This window comes from Musca autumnalis, unplaced genomic scaffold (assembly GCF_047663935.1).
Source record: "Musca autumnalis isolate F117 unplaced genomic scaffold, ASM4766393v1 scaffold_5, whole genome shotgun sequence".
NCBI classification, from domain to species: Eukaryota; Metazoa; Arthropoda; class Insecta; order Diptera; family Muscidae; genus Musca; species Musca autumnalis.
The window spans coordinates 97,997,561-98,014,444 of NW_027412088.1; the positions used below are offsets into that span (position 1 = coordinate 97,997,561).

At 35.5% G+C, this 16,884-nt stretch overlaps 1 protein-coding gene across 3 annotated transcripts; it reads left to right on the forward strand.

Annotated features, from left to right (window-relative positions):
• The first annotated feature begins 12,170 nt into the window (after positions 1 to 12,170).
• Positions 12,171 to 16,497, forward strand: zda (peptidyl-prolyl cis-trans isomerase zonda). 3 transcript variants are annotated; one of them, XM_073991102.1, is made up of 9 exons: positions 12,171 to 12,543; positions 12,603 to 13,044; positions 13,109 to 13,252; positions 13,321 to 13,403; positions 13,681 to 13,822; positions 13,898 to 14,065; positions 14,129 to 14,218; positions 15,759 to 15,899; positions 15,962 to 16,497. In XM_073991102.1, exons 2-9 carry the CDS (start codon positions 12,661 to 12,663, stop codon positions 16,037 to 16,039), a joined length of 1,230 nt encoding a protein of 409 aa, XP_073847203.1. In that variant the 5' UTR covers positions 12,171 to 12,543; positions 12,603 to 12,660; the 3' UTR covers positions 16,040 to 16,497. The 3 variants fall into 3 exon arrangements, with proteins under 3 accessions (XP_073847203.1, XP_073847204.1, XP_073847205.1); XM_073991103.1 differs by having other exon boundaries at positions 12,181 to 12,543; positions 12,634 to 13,044; XM_073991104.1 differs by having other exon boundaries at positions 12,181 to 12,543; positions 12,639 to 13,044.
• The last annotated feature ends 387 nt before the right edge of the window (positions 16,498 to 16,884 follow it).

Genomic DNA, 16,884 nt, shown 5'->3' on the forward strand with positions numbered 1-16,884 from the left:
AAGCCCTAATAAACATGTGCTTCTTTGATTTTAAAAACAAAAGTTTGAAACAGCTTCTCCTTTTTCAATGAATTTTTAGCGACGCCAAACATCTTTGCAAGAATTCTACTTTTTGCGTGAAATTATCCATTTAATAGAATGATATGGATGCTTTCAAATTGAAAATGTCACGAGTTTTCATTCATGCTTTTCAAAATATTCAATCAAATGTGAAAAAATATTAATTTTATAAATTCCAATAATTTATAGACATTTCCGTGTTTTGTTTATTTTGTTTACATATACCGGTGACAGTAACGTTACAAACAAAAACAAATTCCTTTGTGGTTGTTGTTGTTCTATTGTTTGTTCTACCATGGTTTGGCCTTAAAGGCCTGGGTACATAAGCTGCCCCGCCTAAAGCCTGCGTACATAAGCTGCCTTGCCTGCTTATCTTGCTTACTTCTGATAAAAGAATAAAAAAGAAAAGGGCAACCCAGTTCGAAATTTCCTCGGCCTTCTTTATTCTTTTATTTTTATTATGTCAAAAATGAAGCAGGAAAGCAAGGCAATCAGGCAGAGCAGCTTATGTACGCAGGCCTTTAAGGCCTGGGTACATAAGCCGCTCGGCTTTCTTGCTTAATTCATTTCTGGTAAAAGACCAAAGACCAAGTTCGACCTAATTGAAATGTGGTTATGACATTTCTTTATTCCTTTACCAGAAATGAATTAAGTAAGAAAGCCGAGCGGCTTATGTGCCGAGGCCTGCGTACATAAGCTGCTCTGCCTGATTGCCTTGCTTTCCTTCTTCATTTTTGACATAATAAATATAAAAGAATAAAGAAGGCCGAGGAAATTTCGAACTGGGTTGCCTTTTTCTTTTTTATTCTTTTATCAGAAGTAAGCAAGGTAAGCAGGCAAGGCAGCTTATGTACGCAGGCCTTTATTGCCTTGCTTCCCTGCTTCATTTCTGACATAATAAAAATAAAAGAATAAAGGAGGCCGAGCAAATTTCGAACTGTGTTGCCCTTTTCTTTTTTATTCTTTTATCAGAAGCAAGCAAGGCAACCACGCAAGGTAGCTTATAATACATACATATAATACGTACATAAGCTAGCTTGCATGGTAGAATAAAGTGAAGGTAGGCCACAGCTAACAGAGGTTACAATTTTTTTCTTTTTATGGCCTAATCTGTCAAAAGCAGGGTTGACATCTTGTACTGTTTTTGACATTATGCAATCATAAAGGTAGATGTATCGCTGAACTGTTCCAACAAAAAACTTTTACTGTAACACTATATCTTAAATTGAAAACAAGGACAAAAAATGTATATTCGCGTGGCAAAAAAAATTGTTGATTTTTTTAGCAAAACTTACGAATGGACGTTTTATCAAATATTGATATTAATTTAACTTGGTTCCAAAAGTACGGGAATGTAAAAATTACAATTTTTGTAAAAATTCTGCTGACAGTTATCTGCAAATCGGATGCCAGCAATCACGATGTCAGATTAGCCAAACTTGTCAAGTAGAAAATAAGTGAATGACATTTTTTCACTGTCATAAGTTTGGGAAGAACTTTTGCAATTTTTGGAACACTTTTCCAACAAGAATATTCTGTAGCCTAGCTAAAGAAATGTTTTTACACTATATGACACTTTTAACATATAAAAAGTGAAGCTCTAAGTTCCATATGTTTTTGTAATACGGGATAGCTATGCAGGTACATCTACCATTATTATTGTACCATGCCATTTGACGTTTTAAGCCATGGCTGCAGGGTGGCATTTCTCAGTGATTTTCATACCTGGCCTACCTCTACTTTATTGTACCATGCTACCCATGGTATAAGTATAGAGGTAGATTTAAATGAAAAAATCTATAGAACCCTTGTTTTTCCTGAATTCCTAAAACTTCAAAATTAAGCAACAAGTGTGTTTGTTTACAACACCAATTTTGAGTATTTTATAAAAATCGCGAAAAATGAATGAAGTACCAATGTTTCTCCGCATAATCAAGTTGTGGATATGATAAAATGTTTGTTTCAATGATAACCTGACGAATTATTTCCATACAAATGTTCCAAAAATAATTTTAATAATCATTGAATTCGATTGTTTTTAAAATTGTTTGACATATTATTCAAACAGCACACACACACACAGTTTGTGTATATTGTTTTGAAGTTTTAGGAATACTCGAATGAAAAAATTTAAATTGACATAAAGCTTTGGCTAACCTTTCTTATTAAACCATGATGCTACCTTGCCTGGTTGCCTTGTTTGCATCTGATAAAAGAATAAAAAAGAAAAGGGCAATCCGGTTCGAAATTTGCTCGGCCTCCTTTATTCTTTTATTTTTATTATGTCAGAAATGAAGCAGGAAAGCAAAGTATCCAGGCGAGGTAGCTTATGTACCCAGGCCTTTAAAGCTCTGGGTACATAAGCTGCCTTGCCTGCTTAGTCCCAATTTACATTAGGCGAGTTTACTTGCGGCAATTGTCAGTTTGTATGTGAGAGAGGGGGCTGAGAGGCAAAGGGTTACCATATGCCTCACCTCTCTCTCCATCAAACTGACAATTGCCGCAAGAAAACTCCCCTAATGTAAATTGGGACTTACCTTGCTTATGGGTACATAAGCTGCCCCGCCTGATTGCCTTGCTTTCCTGCTTCATTTCTGACATAATAAAAATAAAAGAATAAAGGAGGCCGAACAAATTTTGAACTGGATTGCCCTTTTCTTTTCTATTCTTTTATCAGAAGTAAGCAAGGTAAGCAGGCGAGGCAGCTTATGTACCCAGGCCTTTAAGGCCAAACCATGGAAGAACAAACAATAGAACAACAACAACCACAAAAGAATTTGTTTTTGTTTGTAACGTTACTGTCACAAAACAAGGAAATGTCTATAAATTATTGGAATTTATAAAATTAATATTTTCTTTGTTATTCACTTTTAAATTTTCATTGACGTCCACACACATACATATATGAAATCATATGAAAATTTTGATATTTTTGTAGCTTTTCATTGGTTTGAGAGTTACGAATTTAAACACAAAGAATCATTTGTGTTTATCCCCCAATTTTTGTAAAAATTTTTATTCTTCTCACACGAATTGTCAAATTTTGTAGATCGATTTACTCGCTTTAGCGCAAATGTAGAGCGCTGATTTGACGTAGGGGATGGAAGATACCAAGAAACGGTCCTGACCGGTTTTAACATGGCAAAGCCCAGGATTTATCTTGGTCCCTCTTTCATCTCAAGTGGACACTGACCTCCCCGTGGTGTCACCTGGGGAACTGCCTTTAACACCCGTTAAAGGTAGTGAGCTAACATGTGCCGCGCGTTCACCCATAAGAACGTTAAAGACTTGGGTTTGGGGTCGGGTTAGTAACCCTCCCCTAGAAAAAACAGCCTACTATGAAAAAACGAAAGAAAAGAAAAACAAACCCCTCTAAAGTTGACGAACCCCGTGTAGGCACTGTGTTTATAGAAACATATAAAATATACGTGTTCTGAATGGAAGGCTTAGAAATGATAATAATATGACAAATTGGAAAAATATATTATTCTGTCTTGGATTGTTGAAACATAAAGAAGCATTTTTATTAATCGTATAAAGCAGCGGTGGGATCTGCGAAAACCAATATACGCAAAGAACAGATACTGAATATCAAGAAGCAAAAATTTAGATTTGGAGTCTCGTTCTATTTGTGATCCTGAAACAAGCAAATTTGGGCTGAGGCTAATTTGGATCAGTAAGGATATATATGTATGTATATATCAAACAATTGGCGAATTGTTTCAAAGAATGGACGGTTGCAAGATTTGATATAACGCTGATTTGAATACACGTTTGGAAAATAACTAAAAACAAATGCTATGTGAAAAGAACAGAATATCTTCCCGGAAGTTCAATTTTGCATTGGAACTTCTTAGCGATAAATTCAAATCATGCTCATTGTAAATTATATATCAACTCAAATGTAGAAAGATCAAAGGAAGTTAAATGAATGATCGAAGGACAGGTAAATGAGAAAAGAAAATTGGATTCTATAAACGCTAGAAGAAGTTCTACAACACAATGGAAGGATCAAAAAGGTACATATATGTTATATGTTTGCGATGGGTATATCTAACCCAAGACTGTGTAAATTCAATAGGTATGTACTTCACAAAAAATTAATTTAGTGGGAATCTTAAAATTTATCATCATTGTCTCGTGTTATAACATTTCAAAGTCATGATGTTCTACATGTTTTGTTCATTGGATGTGTTAGTTGTGCTATGTGTAGCAAGTGGAAGGTCAGTTGCAGCTGTTATTAGCTGTATAAAAGTCTCTTTGGAATTAGATGTAGAATTGACTGCAGCTGTAGTCAAAATAAGCTTGAGCTTCCATGATTACAATGTTTTTGTCTAAACCAGAGTGCTTTATGAACAATCAAACGATTAAAGCTATTTTTGCAAATAACGAAATGTCGTTAAACTATTGTGTAGAAAATTATTTTAAATTTTGATGAAATGCGCTGCATTTTGTTTCTTATTTTTGAAAAGAAGGGTTGTCTATTTATATTTGCATGAATAGAAAACGAATATATTGATAACTTCTGGTTTTTACACGATAATAGTTTTGGTAATGATATCCCACATTTAGGGATTAGAAAATCAAAATGTTTATTTTGAGGTAGCAGAGTTTTTAAAGTTATGTAAAATGTATTTAGAGGGAAGGAGAGTTGTTCTCAGAATGGTAAATGAGTTTAAGTATGGTGGCCTTATTCAAGACTCATCATCCTCGCATTCTAGCCACACACTTTTAGTTAAAAGAAGGATGGCGAATGCAGAATGGCATAGATTTCAGAGATCTGAAAATGAAAGGTATTCCAATGCCGAGATGGGGAGATGAAATTGATAGATAAAAAAGGCTAAAGATGTTCACTGGTCCAGCTGCGCAAGTGAATATTATCAACTTCTAGAGAATGACAACTTCTTCCAATGTTGCCATTCACTGGTACAGTTGCGCAGCTGAATGATATAAAATTTCGATAGAACATGACTACTTTCCTAATAAAATTGCATTTATATATATTTCCCCTTATTCAGTTAGAAGTGCATGTCTTTACCGAAATATTAAGTATAAACAATCCGAACATTAAAGTGAATAGTAGACATATTGTTGTTCTGATAAGGTAAAATACCAATTTTTCGGTGAGAAATTATAAGTTTGACTGATTTTCACTAGTCCAGCTGAGCAAGTGAATACAGGAAGTGGTGGAAAACATTTGAGTGTTGACCTACGTTATCAGGACTCATCATCCTCGTATTCGAGCCATAGTCTTTTGGTTAAACAGAAGAATTGCGAATACAGAATGGCATAGATTTCAGAGATCTGAATAGGAAAGTTATTCCAATGCCGAGATGGGGAGATGATATTGATAGATATAAAGGTGACAAAAATGTTCACTGGTCCAGTTGCGCAAGTGAATATTAATAGCTCTGTTCCTTTACGTTCAAGAATCTTCAAGTTTTACCACTTTTTACTCGAAAGGCGTTCCTTTACTTCAGACACAATACAAATTCATATGGGAGCAGTTTACAACTTTTACTACTTTTGCCGGTTTTACCATTTTCAGAAGTAAAGGAACAGACCAAATGATGAAGACGGAGACATCATGTTATAACGAGTTTATTCTCAATGGTCATCACAATTTTTAAAAAAAAATTTAACAAGTGTTCTGTTCAATGCATTCATTAGCGATACAACTATACCAAGATATTTAAACCAGAACTGCTGCTCACATTTTCATTTTCGGCAGATTCTATACGAATATATTTCTTCTAGAGAATGTAGAGTTTGTAGAATAGCCTTCAAAATTTATTAGTATTCAAGTGTATATATTTTTGCAGGCAATGTCCGGAACAAATAGTAGTTAATAATGTTTGTTTTACATATAATTTTTAGTAATTAGTAATTTTTAGTAAATTTTGCGAATACTTGCTTTATCCCTTCGGGCATATATTTCCATAATAATTTCGTAAAAAAAGAATGACGGTATAAAAATATTATAAAAACATAAATTACATAATCATATACGATTCCGAAGTCAGGAATAAATAATAGTTAAAAATATATTAACTAGTCTTTATTTGCAAGTGAATATAACGTTGCTTGAATTGATAATGACATGCATAACAGAATTTTGGAAAGAATTCTTGCTCTTAAACTTATTACTTAAATGTATACTTCATTTCATATTTATAGACATTTAAAGGATGTAGGCTATAATAGCAATCCAGTGCAGATGACGGTTGTTAAATTATAGCTGGTGTCTAATTGAAACGGGAATTGAAGATGCCCACGAGGACGTGTGCAAGGAGCGTGGCCGAGTTGTAGGCACTGTGTTTATAGAAACATATAAAATATACGTGTTCTGAATGGAAGGCTTAGAAATGATAATAATATGACAAATTGGAAAAATATATTATTCTGTCTTGTACTTAGTTTACATTTGCAACTTTTTCGTGATTTCGCTGGCTTTTCGTGATTTCGCGCGAAATCCAGCAAAATTTTTCATGATTTGGCATACAAAAATGAAATCATCTCAATTCGTGATTTCAGCGAAATCAACATCGAAATCACAGTACACATGATATACAACCTTGCTTTTGTCTAGAAAAGTACCAAAAGTTGCAACACATTTTACGTATCACAATAAACAAGGTAGATGTGCGAATTGCTGCAACAAAAAATGTTAGTATCAAAATTTGTAAACAAAGTGAAAAAATACTAAATTACTTTGTTACAATGCTATTTTTCATTGTGTTCCCGTACTTTTTTAATGGTAATATTAGAAAAAAGAGCGAATTGTCAAAAATTGCTTCCCCATACAAATTTCTTAAAAAATACGGGAACGGGAAAATAACGGAAATTGCAAAAACTAAAGCAGAAATGTCAAAATCAATGTATAAGCTATAATATTAGATACCAATGAACATATGAACATGCTTGCTGCTAGTTTCTACTAGGCCAAAATTGTATGGCAGAAAACATGAGAAGAGGGTGTTATTCGGCGCTATTTTTGTTTAAAGAGAAGTGCAAGTCTTGCTAGATTTCGGAGTACGGGAACGCATTTTAAGCACTAAACGGGAAAACTACTGCAAGTACTAATATTTTGCAGGTTCTGAGCTATCAAAATTTATTATTATGATGTCTCAACGATCAAATAATTTTTTATTTTTTCATTTGTTAGTACTATACCTAATTAATACGATATATAATTTTACGATAATGTTCGAAATAAAGTTGTAAAGTTCTATATTGTCGTATATTGTTGAAAATTAATTCAATTTACAATAACTTGTTTTGAAAATTCATGTCCGATCAGCTGCGCATATGCATCTACCTTGATCAGTGTGATATGTTTGAAATCAACAAAAAATAAGTGTAAACACCGGGGTGTATTTCAGGATTTCGTGAAATCCAGTTGATTTTGGAGCGCAAGTGTAAACTTGACATTGGATTGTTGAAACATAAAAAAGCATTTTTATTAATCGTATACCCGCAAACGTTTTAAGGACCATGATCTGCGAATATGCACCTGGAATGTTCGCACTCTTTATAGAGAAGGTGCAGTCTTCGCATTGGCAGACGTACTTGAAAAGTACAAGGTCGATATTACTGCCATACAGGAAATACGATGGATTGGGAAAGGCGTCACAACAACACCTAAAGGTGACGCACTGTATTATAGCTGCCATGACGTAAAGCATGAGTTTGGTTGTGGATTCGTAGTTAGTCGGAGACTAAAACATCTGGTATCCAGCTTCACCCCAGTGAATGAAAGACTTGCTGCAATTCGAATAAAAGCTAAATTCTTCAACATCAGCTTTATTTGCGCTCATGCTCCCACTGAAGAAAAGGACGAACAGACCAAAGATATATTTTACGAGCGCTTAGAAGAAACATATGACCGTTGCCCTGCCCATGACATTAAAATCATTCTAGGCGATTTTAATGCCAAAATTGGAAAGGAGAATATCTTTGGCCCAACAGTCGGGAAATTCAGTCTCCACAGTGAAACATCTGACAATGGTATGAGGCTGATAGACTTTGCAGCTGCAAAAAACATGGTAGTTAGCAGTACCAGATTTAATCATCTCGATATTCATAAGGGCACCTGGCTGTCTCCAGATCAAAGAACAAGTAATCAAATTGATCATGTTGTGATAGATGGAAGACATTCATCCAGCGTGTTGGATGTACGATCGTTCCGAGGCGCAAACATTGATTCGGACCACTATCTTGTTGCAGCAAAGGTACGTACCCGTCTAAACGTTGCAAATAAAGCACGAACAGACACAACGCGGAAGTTGGACATCGATAGGCTGCAAACACAACAGATAGCCACAGCATATTCCACTCAACTAGCCCAATTGCTTAACGCGAGCACGCCTTGTCCCGATAACATAACAACACAATGGCAAAATATTGCCCACTCCATGCAAACAGCTGCAAAATCCATACTTGGATTCCAGAGACCTCCACAAAGGAATTCATGGTATGACCAGGAGTGCCGTGCTGCTACCGAAGAGAAAAATGCGGCATATAGAGCTACTTTACAATCAGTAGCAACGCGTAGCGCACGAGAGAGATATCGGGAGAAAAGGAGAGAAGAGAAACGTCTTTTCCGCAAGAAAAAGAGAGAGAGATGGAAAAGCGGGAGTGTGAAAAAATCGAGATGTACAGGAGCCAGAATGAAGTCCGAAAATTCTACCAAAGAGTGAAACATCAAACAGATGGCTTTGGTACAGGCACATCCTCCTGTAGAGACCAGCAAGGTAATCTGGTAACAGATACAGGTAGCGTGCTCAGGATATGGAAGGAACATTTCTCCAATCTGCTGGTGTCCAATAGTGGCGAAGACGATGATACCGCAGATCCAATCCCAGAAGATGGTATAGAATGTATACCACCCGGCCAAGATGAGGTAAAAACAGCAATCAACCGGTTGAAGAATAATAAAGCAGCAGGAGCCGATGGCTTACCAGCCGAGCTGTTTAAAACCGGAGGCGACGCGCTGATAAGGTGTATGCATCAGCTTGTTAGCACCATCTGGCAGGAAGAACGCGTACCCGACGATTGGAACCTGAGCATCCTATGTCCCGTCCACAAAAAAGGAGATAAGACTGTATGCTCCAACTATAGGGGCATAAGTCTACTCCCTATTGCCTATAAGATAGTGTCAGGGATACTGTGCGAACGAATAAAGCCTATGGTCAACGAGATAATTGGACCATACCAATGTGGCTTTAGACCTGGCAAGTCCACCATTGACCAGATATTTACCCTGCGGCAAGTCCTAGAGAAGACCCAAGAGATGAAGATCGACACATTTCATCTTTTTGTCGATTATAAAGCAGCATTCGACAGTCCCCTCCGATCAAAGGTATTCCATGCAATGTCTGAATTTGGTATTCCCGCAAAGCTCATCCGGCTTTGTAAGATGACTCTAACTGATACTAGGTCCTCAGTTAAAATTGGAAAGAACCTCTCCGAAGAATTTTGTACCAAAAGAGGTTTCAGACAAGGAGACAGCCTTTCGTGTGACCTATTCAACATTTTGCTGGAAAAGGTAATACGAGATGCAAATGTCAAAAGAAATGGCACAATTTACACCAATAGCCACATGTTACTTGCCTATGCTGATGACATAGACATCATGGGACGATCAGTAAAGGAAGTAACTGATACCTTTAGGAAGGTCGAAGCAGAATCTGCGAAAGTGGGTCTGGCGGTAAACGGCGAAAAGACCAAATTGATGGTGTCGACGCGCAAAGCGTCCATAGAGCTCGGACCAACCGTAGAAGTTGGTACCTACAATTTTGAGGTAGTTAAAGACTTCGTCTACCTCGGCACTGCCATAAACACAACAAACAACATCAGTTGTGAAATAAGAAGAAGAATTGTATTGGCCAACAGATGCTACTATGGATTAAGTAAGCAATTTAAAAACAAAGCCACATCTCGTCAAACAAAAATAACACTATACAAAACGCTGATACTACCCGTGCTAATGTATGGCTCCGAAGCATGGGTACTTGCGCAAGCAGATAAGGCAGTGCTTGGTGTGTTTGAGAGGAAAATTCTTCGAAAGATCTACGGGCCGATTTGCGTTGACGGTGAATATCGACGTCGTATGAACCACGAGCTATATAAGCTATACAAAGACATGCATATAGTTAAACGTATCGAGATGCAACGATTGCGTTGGCTAGGCCATATCATGAGAATGAGCGATGATGAACCCGCTAAAAAGGCGTATGAATACATGCCACATGGTGATGCACGCAGAATTGGCAGGCCTAAGCTTCGATGGAGCACACAAGTGGATGAAGAAATGGAAAGGCGCGGTATTCCAAAAAGTCAAGCGAAAAACAGAGAGGAATGGAGATCTTTTCTTAGTTCGGTCTATGGAACAAATGTTCTGTAATGGGCCAACTAAGTAAGTAAGTAAGATTTTTAAATGAGGAATCCCTAACGATATATGGAACGGGTATACGAAAAATTAGATGTGTATGTCATCTGGGGGCTGAGCTATGAATGCCTAAACTATTACGAATATAGACGAACGAACAAAAATAAGTTACAAGAACAGGGGGTAAAGGGTTTTTTACACCACCTATCAATGTCGTATGAGATGTCAAATTTTCTACCTGGAATGTTGTACACATAGTCTTATGTCAGACTATGAAAATTTTCATGTACGTGAAAATGAGTTTATAGGCAAGAGGTGTGAAGGGGGTGAAACTCTGTACACAAGGTTCTGTAATCTGAAATTATTCTTTGTGTTTAAATTCGTAACTCTCAAACCAATGTAAAGCAAGGGAAATATCAACATTTTCATTTGATTTCATATACGTGTGTGGATGTCAATGAAATTTTAAAAGAAAATGACAAAGAGTTTTCAATGAAAATTTTCATAGTCTGGCATAAGACATAGTGTGACCACTATGAAAATTTTCATCTATCAAAATGATTTGGCAACTCTTATGTAAATTTTTCATTTAGGGAGCGCTCTATTTGATACGGCATTCTCGTATGTAAACATAAATTTATCAGCTGTTTTCTGGCATTCTCAAAAAAAAAATTTTGAAAAACAAAATCTTTAAAAAAGAAAATCGAATGTTATGTATATTTAAATATTTAGAAAAGTAAATAAAGGGTGGTTATAATGTTATTTTCAGATCGATTGGTCGAAAGAAGCAGTCTTGGAAAAGATTGCTTTGTGGCAAAAACATGAATGGGTCTATAACCCCAAAAACCTATTCTACCACAACAAACATGCTAGATATTCATTTTACTTTAACCAAAATTAAAATTTGCCCAAATTTGCAACTCAACAATAAATGTAAACAATGACAAAAACAGCTGTTTTTATATTTATAGGTTATGTCATACGAAAATAACACTTGAAGGTATGAACGCACAAATTGAAAGTTGTATGGATGACGTCAATTTTGACAAACATAGAGAATGTCGAAAGAAATGACAGCTCATGTGACATTGATATATGGTGTAAACAGCCCTTAAGTAAGATAAAATAAAAGAATAAAGAACATAAAATTAAATAATAAAGAAGGCCGAGCAAATTTCGAACTAGGTTGCACTTTTCTTTTTTATTCTTTTATTAGGTCTGTTCGATAACCAAAAAGTTTGTACAAAGAGAAATGAGAAGTAGTTGCAAGAACTTGCAAATATTTTTTACTTGCGAAGTTATCGAACAGGCCTATAGCTTTTATTGGACCAATTTGAACAGAGTTGTCAAGTAAAGGTAGAATTAGACGTGACATAGCCATAACGCCATAACCATGGAAAACTAAAACCCAATTGGTTTCTTATGGCTATGTCATTATTGGTCTGTTCCAGTACTGCAAAAATCTACTAATTTTTACTATTTTTTTCGATAACATAAAGAAAAACATTTTATCGTAGTAAAAAATAGTAGCTTCTTGCAGGTTCTGGAACAGAGCATATGTTACTACTAATCGAATACATTAGATCTGTTCCAGAACTAAAAAGTTTTTACAATTTATACCACTTCCCGTACACAAAATTTTTATGAAAATCGTTTACGACTTTTACCACTTTATAAAGTACGGGAACAAACCATATGTTTACATTTAGGAAATCCACTCGATTTCAACTGTCAATTCCATTGCTCAAACGTCAAATGAAATCCAGTCGATTTCAGATTAGTTTTCATTTGACGTATAGGCAAAGGAATTGACAGTTGAAATCGAGTGGATTTCGTAAATGTAAACATAGTATTAAAGTTAACCAGCCACACGTTAATCCGTGGCCTGCCAAACAGCTGTTCTCGCATATCGTTCGTGGTGAAAGAGAAATCAGCGTAATTTCAGAGGAAAGAAAGTCCCTTTATTTCTGGAAAAAAAATATATTTGCATTTTTCACAGAAGGATCAATTAGAAGTTGAGATCCAAAATTTTTATGCATAAATTTAGCGGTAGAAACTATTAACATCTCAATTTTGTACTTGTTGTATTGAATGTAAGTAGTGTTGCCTCATTAAGAGTTCATAGTTTGACCTTTTTGCATTTTCATTCAAGTTTACATTTCTTATTTTTAATCTTTAAAAAGCAAAGATAAAAACGCTTTGTCATCAAAATGGACGCTGAAAAATCCAGCAATAGCTCTTTCGAAGATCTTTCAAATCTCAATGAAGCAGACAAAGCCGATATGAAGGCAGCCTCAGAAGCTTTGCTAGACAAAGAAAGACAAGCTGCAAAAACTGCTGCTGGTGGAGGTAACGACAAAGAGGAAGTAGCAGGTGGTGAAGAGGCCAACAAGGCGACAGAAGATGCTGAAGAGGAAGATGTTTGTGATGTCTTGGGTAATGGTCAGTTGGTAAAACGTGTTGTGAAAAAGTCCAAAGTTAACAAACGTCCACAACGAGGCGATAAAGTTACTTTGAATTTTACGGGCAAGTTGGATGACGGCAAAGTGGTGGAAAAACAAGAAAACTTTCAAGTGCATGTGGGTGATTTTGAGGTAAGTGAGAATAATTTCAGATATTTTACATGAGTCGTTGGGTGTTGAATGTGTGAATTTTTAGGTGATACAAGGTCTAGATATGGTAATACCCCTAATGAATGTGGGTGAAGTGGCGGAAGTTAAGGTGGATCCTCGTTTCGCTTATGGTTCATTGGGTTTGAAAAATGACACCGATCCTGAATTGAGCATTCCACCAGAATCTAAGGTAACAATGAAAATAGATAAAATAAACAGTATGTTTAAACGACATTTTTTGTATATCTGTTTTTTCAGCTTACGTACGAAGTGCATTTAGTAGATACAAAATATGAAGACTATTCGGATTTGAAATCATATGACATTCGCAAGAAATATGGGTAAGAAAAACAAAGTATTAAATGTATTTGTAGTAAGAAATGCAACCATTAAATGGCATTGGATGGATATTTTAAAGCAAGTCAAGTTTTTAGTCTGGTTTGGAAATCATAAAATCATAAAAAATAAAAAATTATCATTTAAACTATACGACACTGATCTATAAGCTTAATTTTGCATCGATTTTCCAAATTCCAGTTTGATACAAAACATCATAATTAATAATTTGATAATGTAGAATAATTCACATTTATGTTTCATTCATAACTTTGTTTTCAGAACACGCAAAAAGGAACGTGCCAATTTCTGGTATAATCGCAGTGAATACAACACAGCCATACAATTATATCGACGTGCTCTAGAATATTTGGATAATCGAGATGGTGATCCTGAAAATGAATTCGATAAGGAAGATATTGAAGTAAGTTGCTGCCTTGAATTTATGTATGTACAAATACTAAATTCTCTTCTACTAATCTTCCTCTATAATTTCTAGCTGAGCAATAATGAATTACAATCTCTATTGGATGATCGCTTGATAGTCTATAATAATCTGGCTATGGCCCAAATCAAAATATCCGCATTTGATGCTGCTTTACAATCGGTTGAACATGTTTTACGTTGTCAGCCAAACAATTCAAAAGCGTTGTACAGAAAAGGAAGGGTAAGTTTGTTTTCAAAAGAATATTTCGCGGGATGCTAAAATTAAATTACATTTCTTTTTTAGATTCTTGAGGGTAAAGGTGATACAAAAGGAGCCATATCATTATTGCAGAAAGCAGCTACATTGGAACCCGATAACAGAACTATTCAACAGGTAAACTGTAACCGTATTTATTTAAATTGAATTCGAATTTTGAAATATTTTCTGAAAGTTTATAATGGAATATCTTTAAAGAACTTCAAAGAAGGCAGACCATTCTTATTTCTCTAAAAATGAATGGATTTTGACCTAACCTTGGGTTCTTATGTTTTTTTGGTTAACTGGCTTCATTTTTCATCTTATTTAAACAGACGGGCATTTAAGGGGTCTTTTTGGTCCCTTTGCCATTAATTTTTACTATAGGCCCTAGAATACACCAAACTCAAGAAATATGCAAAATTAAAAACACATTTTAGGGTTAAGCTCGTACTTCATGTGAGTCTTTGGCAAAATTGTCATAAAAAAAAAATAATTTTAGTAGAATGGTGTCAAAGACAAAAATGTTTTCGGCGAAATTTCACTATATTTACCAAGGAAATGTCGATATAAATTTTTCCAAGAAACCTAGAAACTAAAATAGAGGTGCAAGCTTTTACAATTTCTACAGTTTTGGGGAAATATCACCATTAAAATTCCGCCAGGTCCATCGGATAGAACACATCCCAAACGTAAAACACTTCTCTTCACCTGGTCGTTATCGGGGTGCTCAATAAATTTTCGGCTAAAATAACCCGCGCATTTCGTCGGATCTGTCGGTAAGCCGATTAACATGACAGATTTCCGATCGTGATTTTTACCAAGGTTCAATAATGCCTTCCTTTACCATTGTCCACAATTTACTACTTACTACCGGTTCCAACGTTGCAGCAATTCAGATGCTCTTTCCACTTTATATGCTTGTGTTCAGCGACTAATTTATTGACTTTTATTGTCAGTAGTCTTCTATGTGGTTATTCGGGTTCGTAAGTGGAAGCTTATCACGCTCATTCGCTAATCCTGTCGCCTCTGCTGGGAAATTATGTCTTATTTCAGATATTTGACCAACAGGAATGATAATGCCTCCGAAATTTCCCTGTCAATTGGCTTTCACTTGGTTAAGGAAAGTACGACGTTCCATGGTTATGAAGACGGGTGGTCTATTGATGTAGATGTGGATAGATAGTCCAACCCAAGAATATGACGGGTTGCCAAGGCACGTCATTCGCCCGACCAGGTAACGCGATGGATATCTCCGGCCAACTATAGCAGTCTCCTCTAATACTGGTGAGTCACGCCTTCGTTCACCGTGCAAAATGTGGGACTATCTATTTGCTCAGCCAATACGCGCTATGCCTTTCTGGTCATTCCCTAGGGTTGAATGCCATAGCTTATGATGCGCATTGAAATCTAGTAGGGCATCTGTTTATCACCTTCCAACAGTGGCTTTGTTGTATGTTTTCGAAGTATGTATCTTTACGTATATTGGCACTACTTGTTTCACTACTTTTCTCAACTGTCTGCAGACCATAACGTTCTTCAAGTTATTCTGGCATCATCAATTTGCATTTGTGTCGATATTTTCTTGTGGAAGGGGGCTAGTACCAAATATTAATTTTATAACTTTGCTTAATGTTATATTAATAATTATTCACACATACCCCCCTTTTTATTCCAGGACTTAGCCAAACTAATAATTAAAGCAAGACGTGAAGAACACAATGAAAAGAAAATGTATCAAAAAATGTTGGGACAAGCAAATAAATTGGAGCAAAAGAATAAACAACCACAGAAACAACAAACCGTTGAAAGCTCTAAGGTTTGTTCAACTTAATACAATTTCTTTTTCTCTTACTTGATCAAAATCTCTTTATTTTACAGCTGAAATTATTGGGCTATCTAATGGGTTCCATATTGATCGGTGTTGCTGGTGTAGCTATGTATCGTTATAAATATTGAAAAAAAAACATTTATCTGTTCATAAAAATACACCTCCATCATCCTCCCTTGGCATCGGATATAATTTTTGCAACATCATATATTGGCACCCTAAAAAAGGAAAAATCTATTATAATTTATATCGTTAGCCCCCGCCCGTATTTATGTTAATATGTGTATGTATGTACTATGTAGTTTGGATAAAATATTTTCTTAGTTACACAATTTCTTTCTATCGCTGGAGTAAAGGGTTTTAATTTTGTATTTGAATAACATTACAGATAAATATTGAATCTGTTTTTTTTTTTCGTTTTGTTTTTTCTTTGCTTTTTCTCTTTTGCATTAGCATTCTGTATAAATGCTTTTTTTAAGTTATATTTTTTCATTCCATGTTTATAAAGCGTTTATTTGATACAAAACAAGAAAAAAAAACAACAATATATATGCAATATTCCTAAATAAATCAGAAATCAAATGTATTATGGAGATGTGAATTATTTCAATGGTTCAACAAGATTTTCCTCCCTTAGATGAGGGCTATAAATGTTGCATTAGTTGCATACATTTATGCAGAATATGTCGACTATGAAATTCTTGACGTATCGATATACTGCTCCTATCTCACATCGAAATGACTTTATGGTGTTATTCTGAATGAAAACTCCTAGTGAGTTTTGTCTCTCTGCTCTTTAAACATAAAGGAGAAAGTAAGAAAACTCACGGGGGCCTTTTAATTCGGAATAACCCACTATATTGGGGGATGTTGACTTTCTCAGATGTGTACTTCGGTACGGAAAACCTCTAACCGTCATTCACTTGGGAGTGACCAGAGGCGACTCATTTGTTGAATTTTCCAAGCAGCTCAC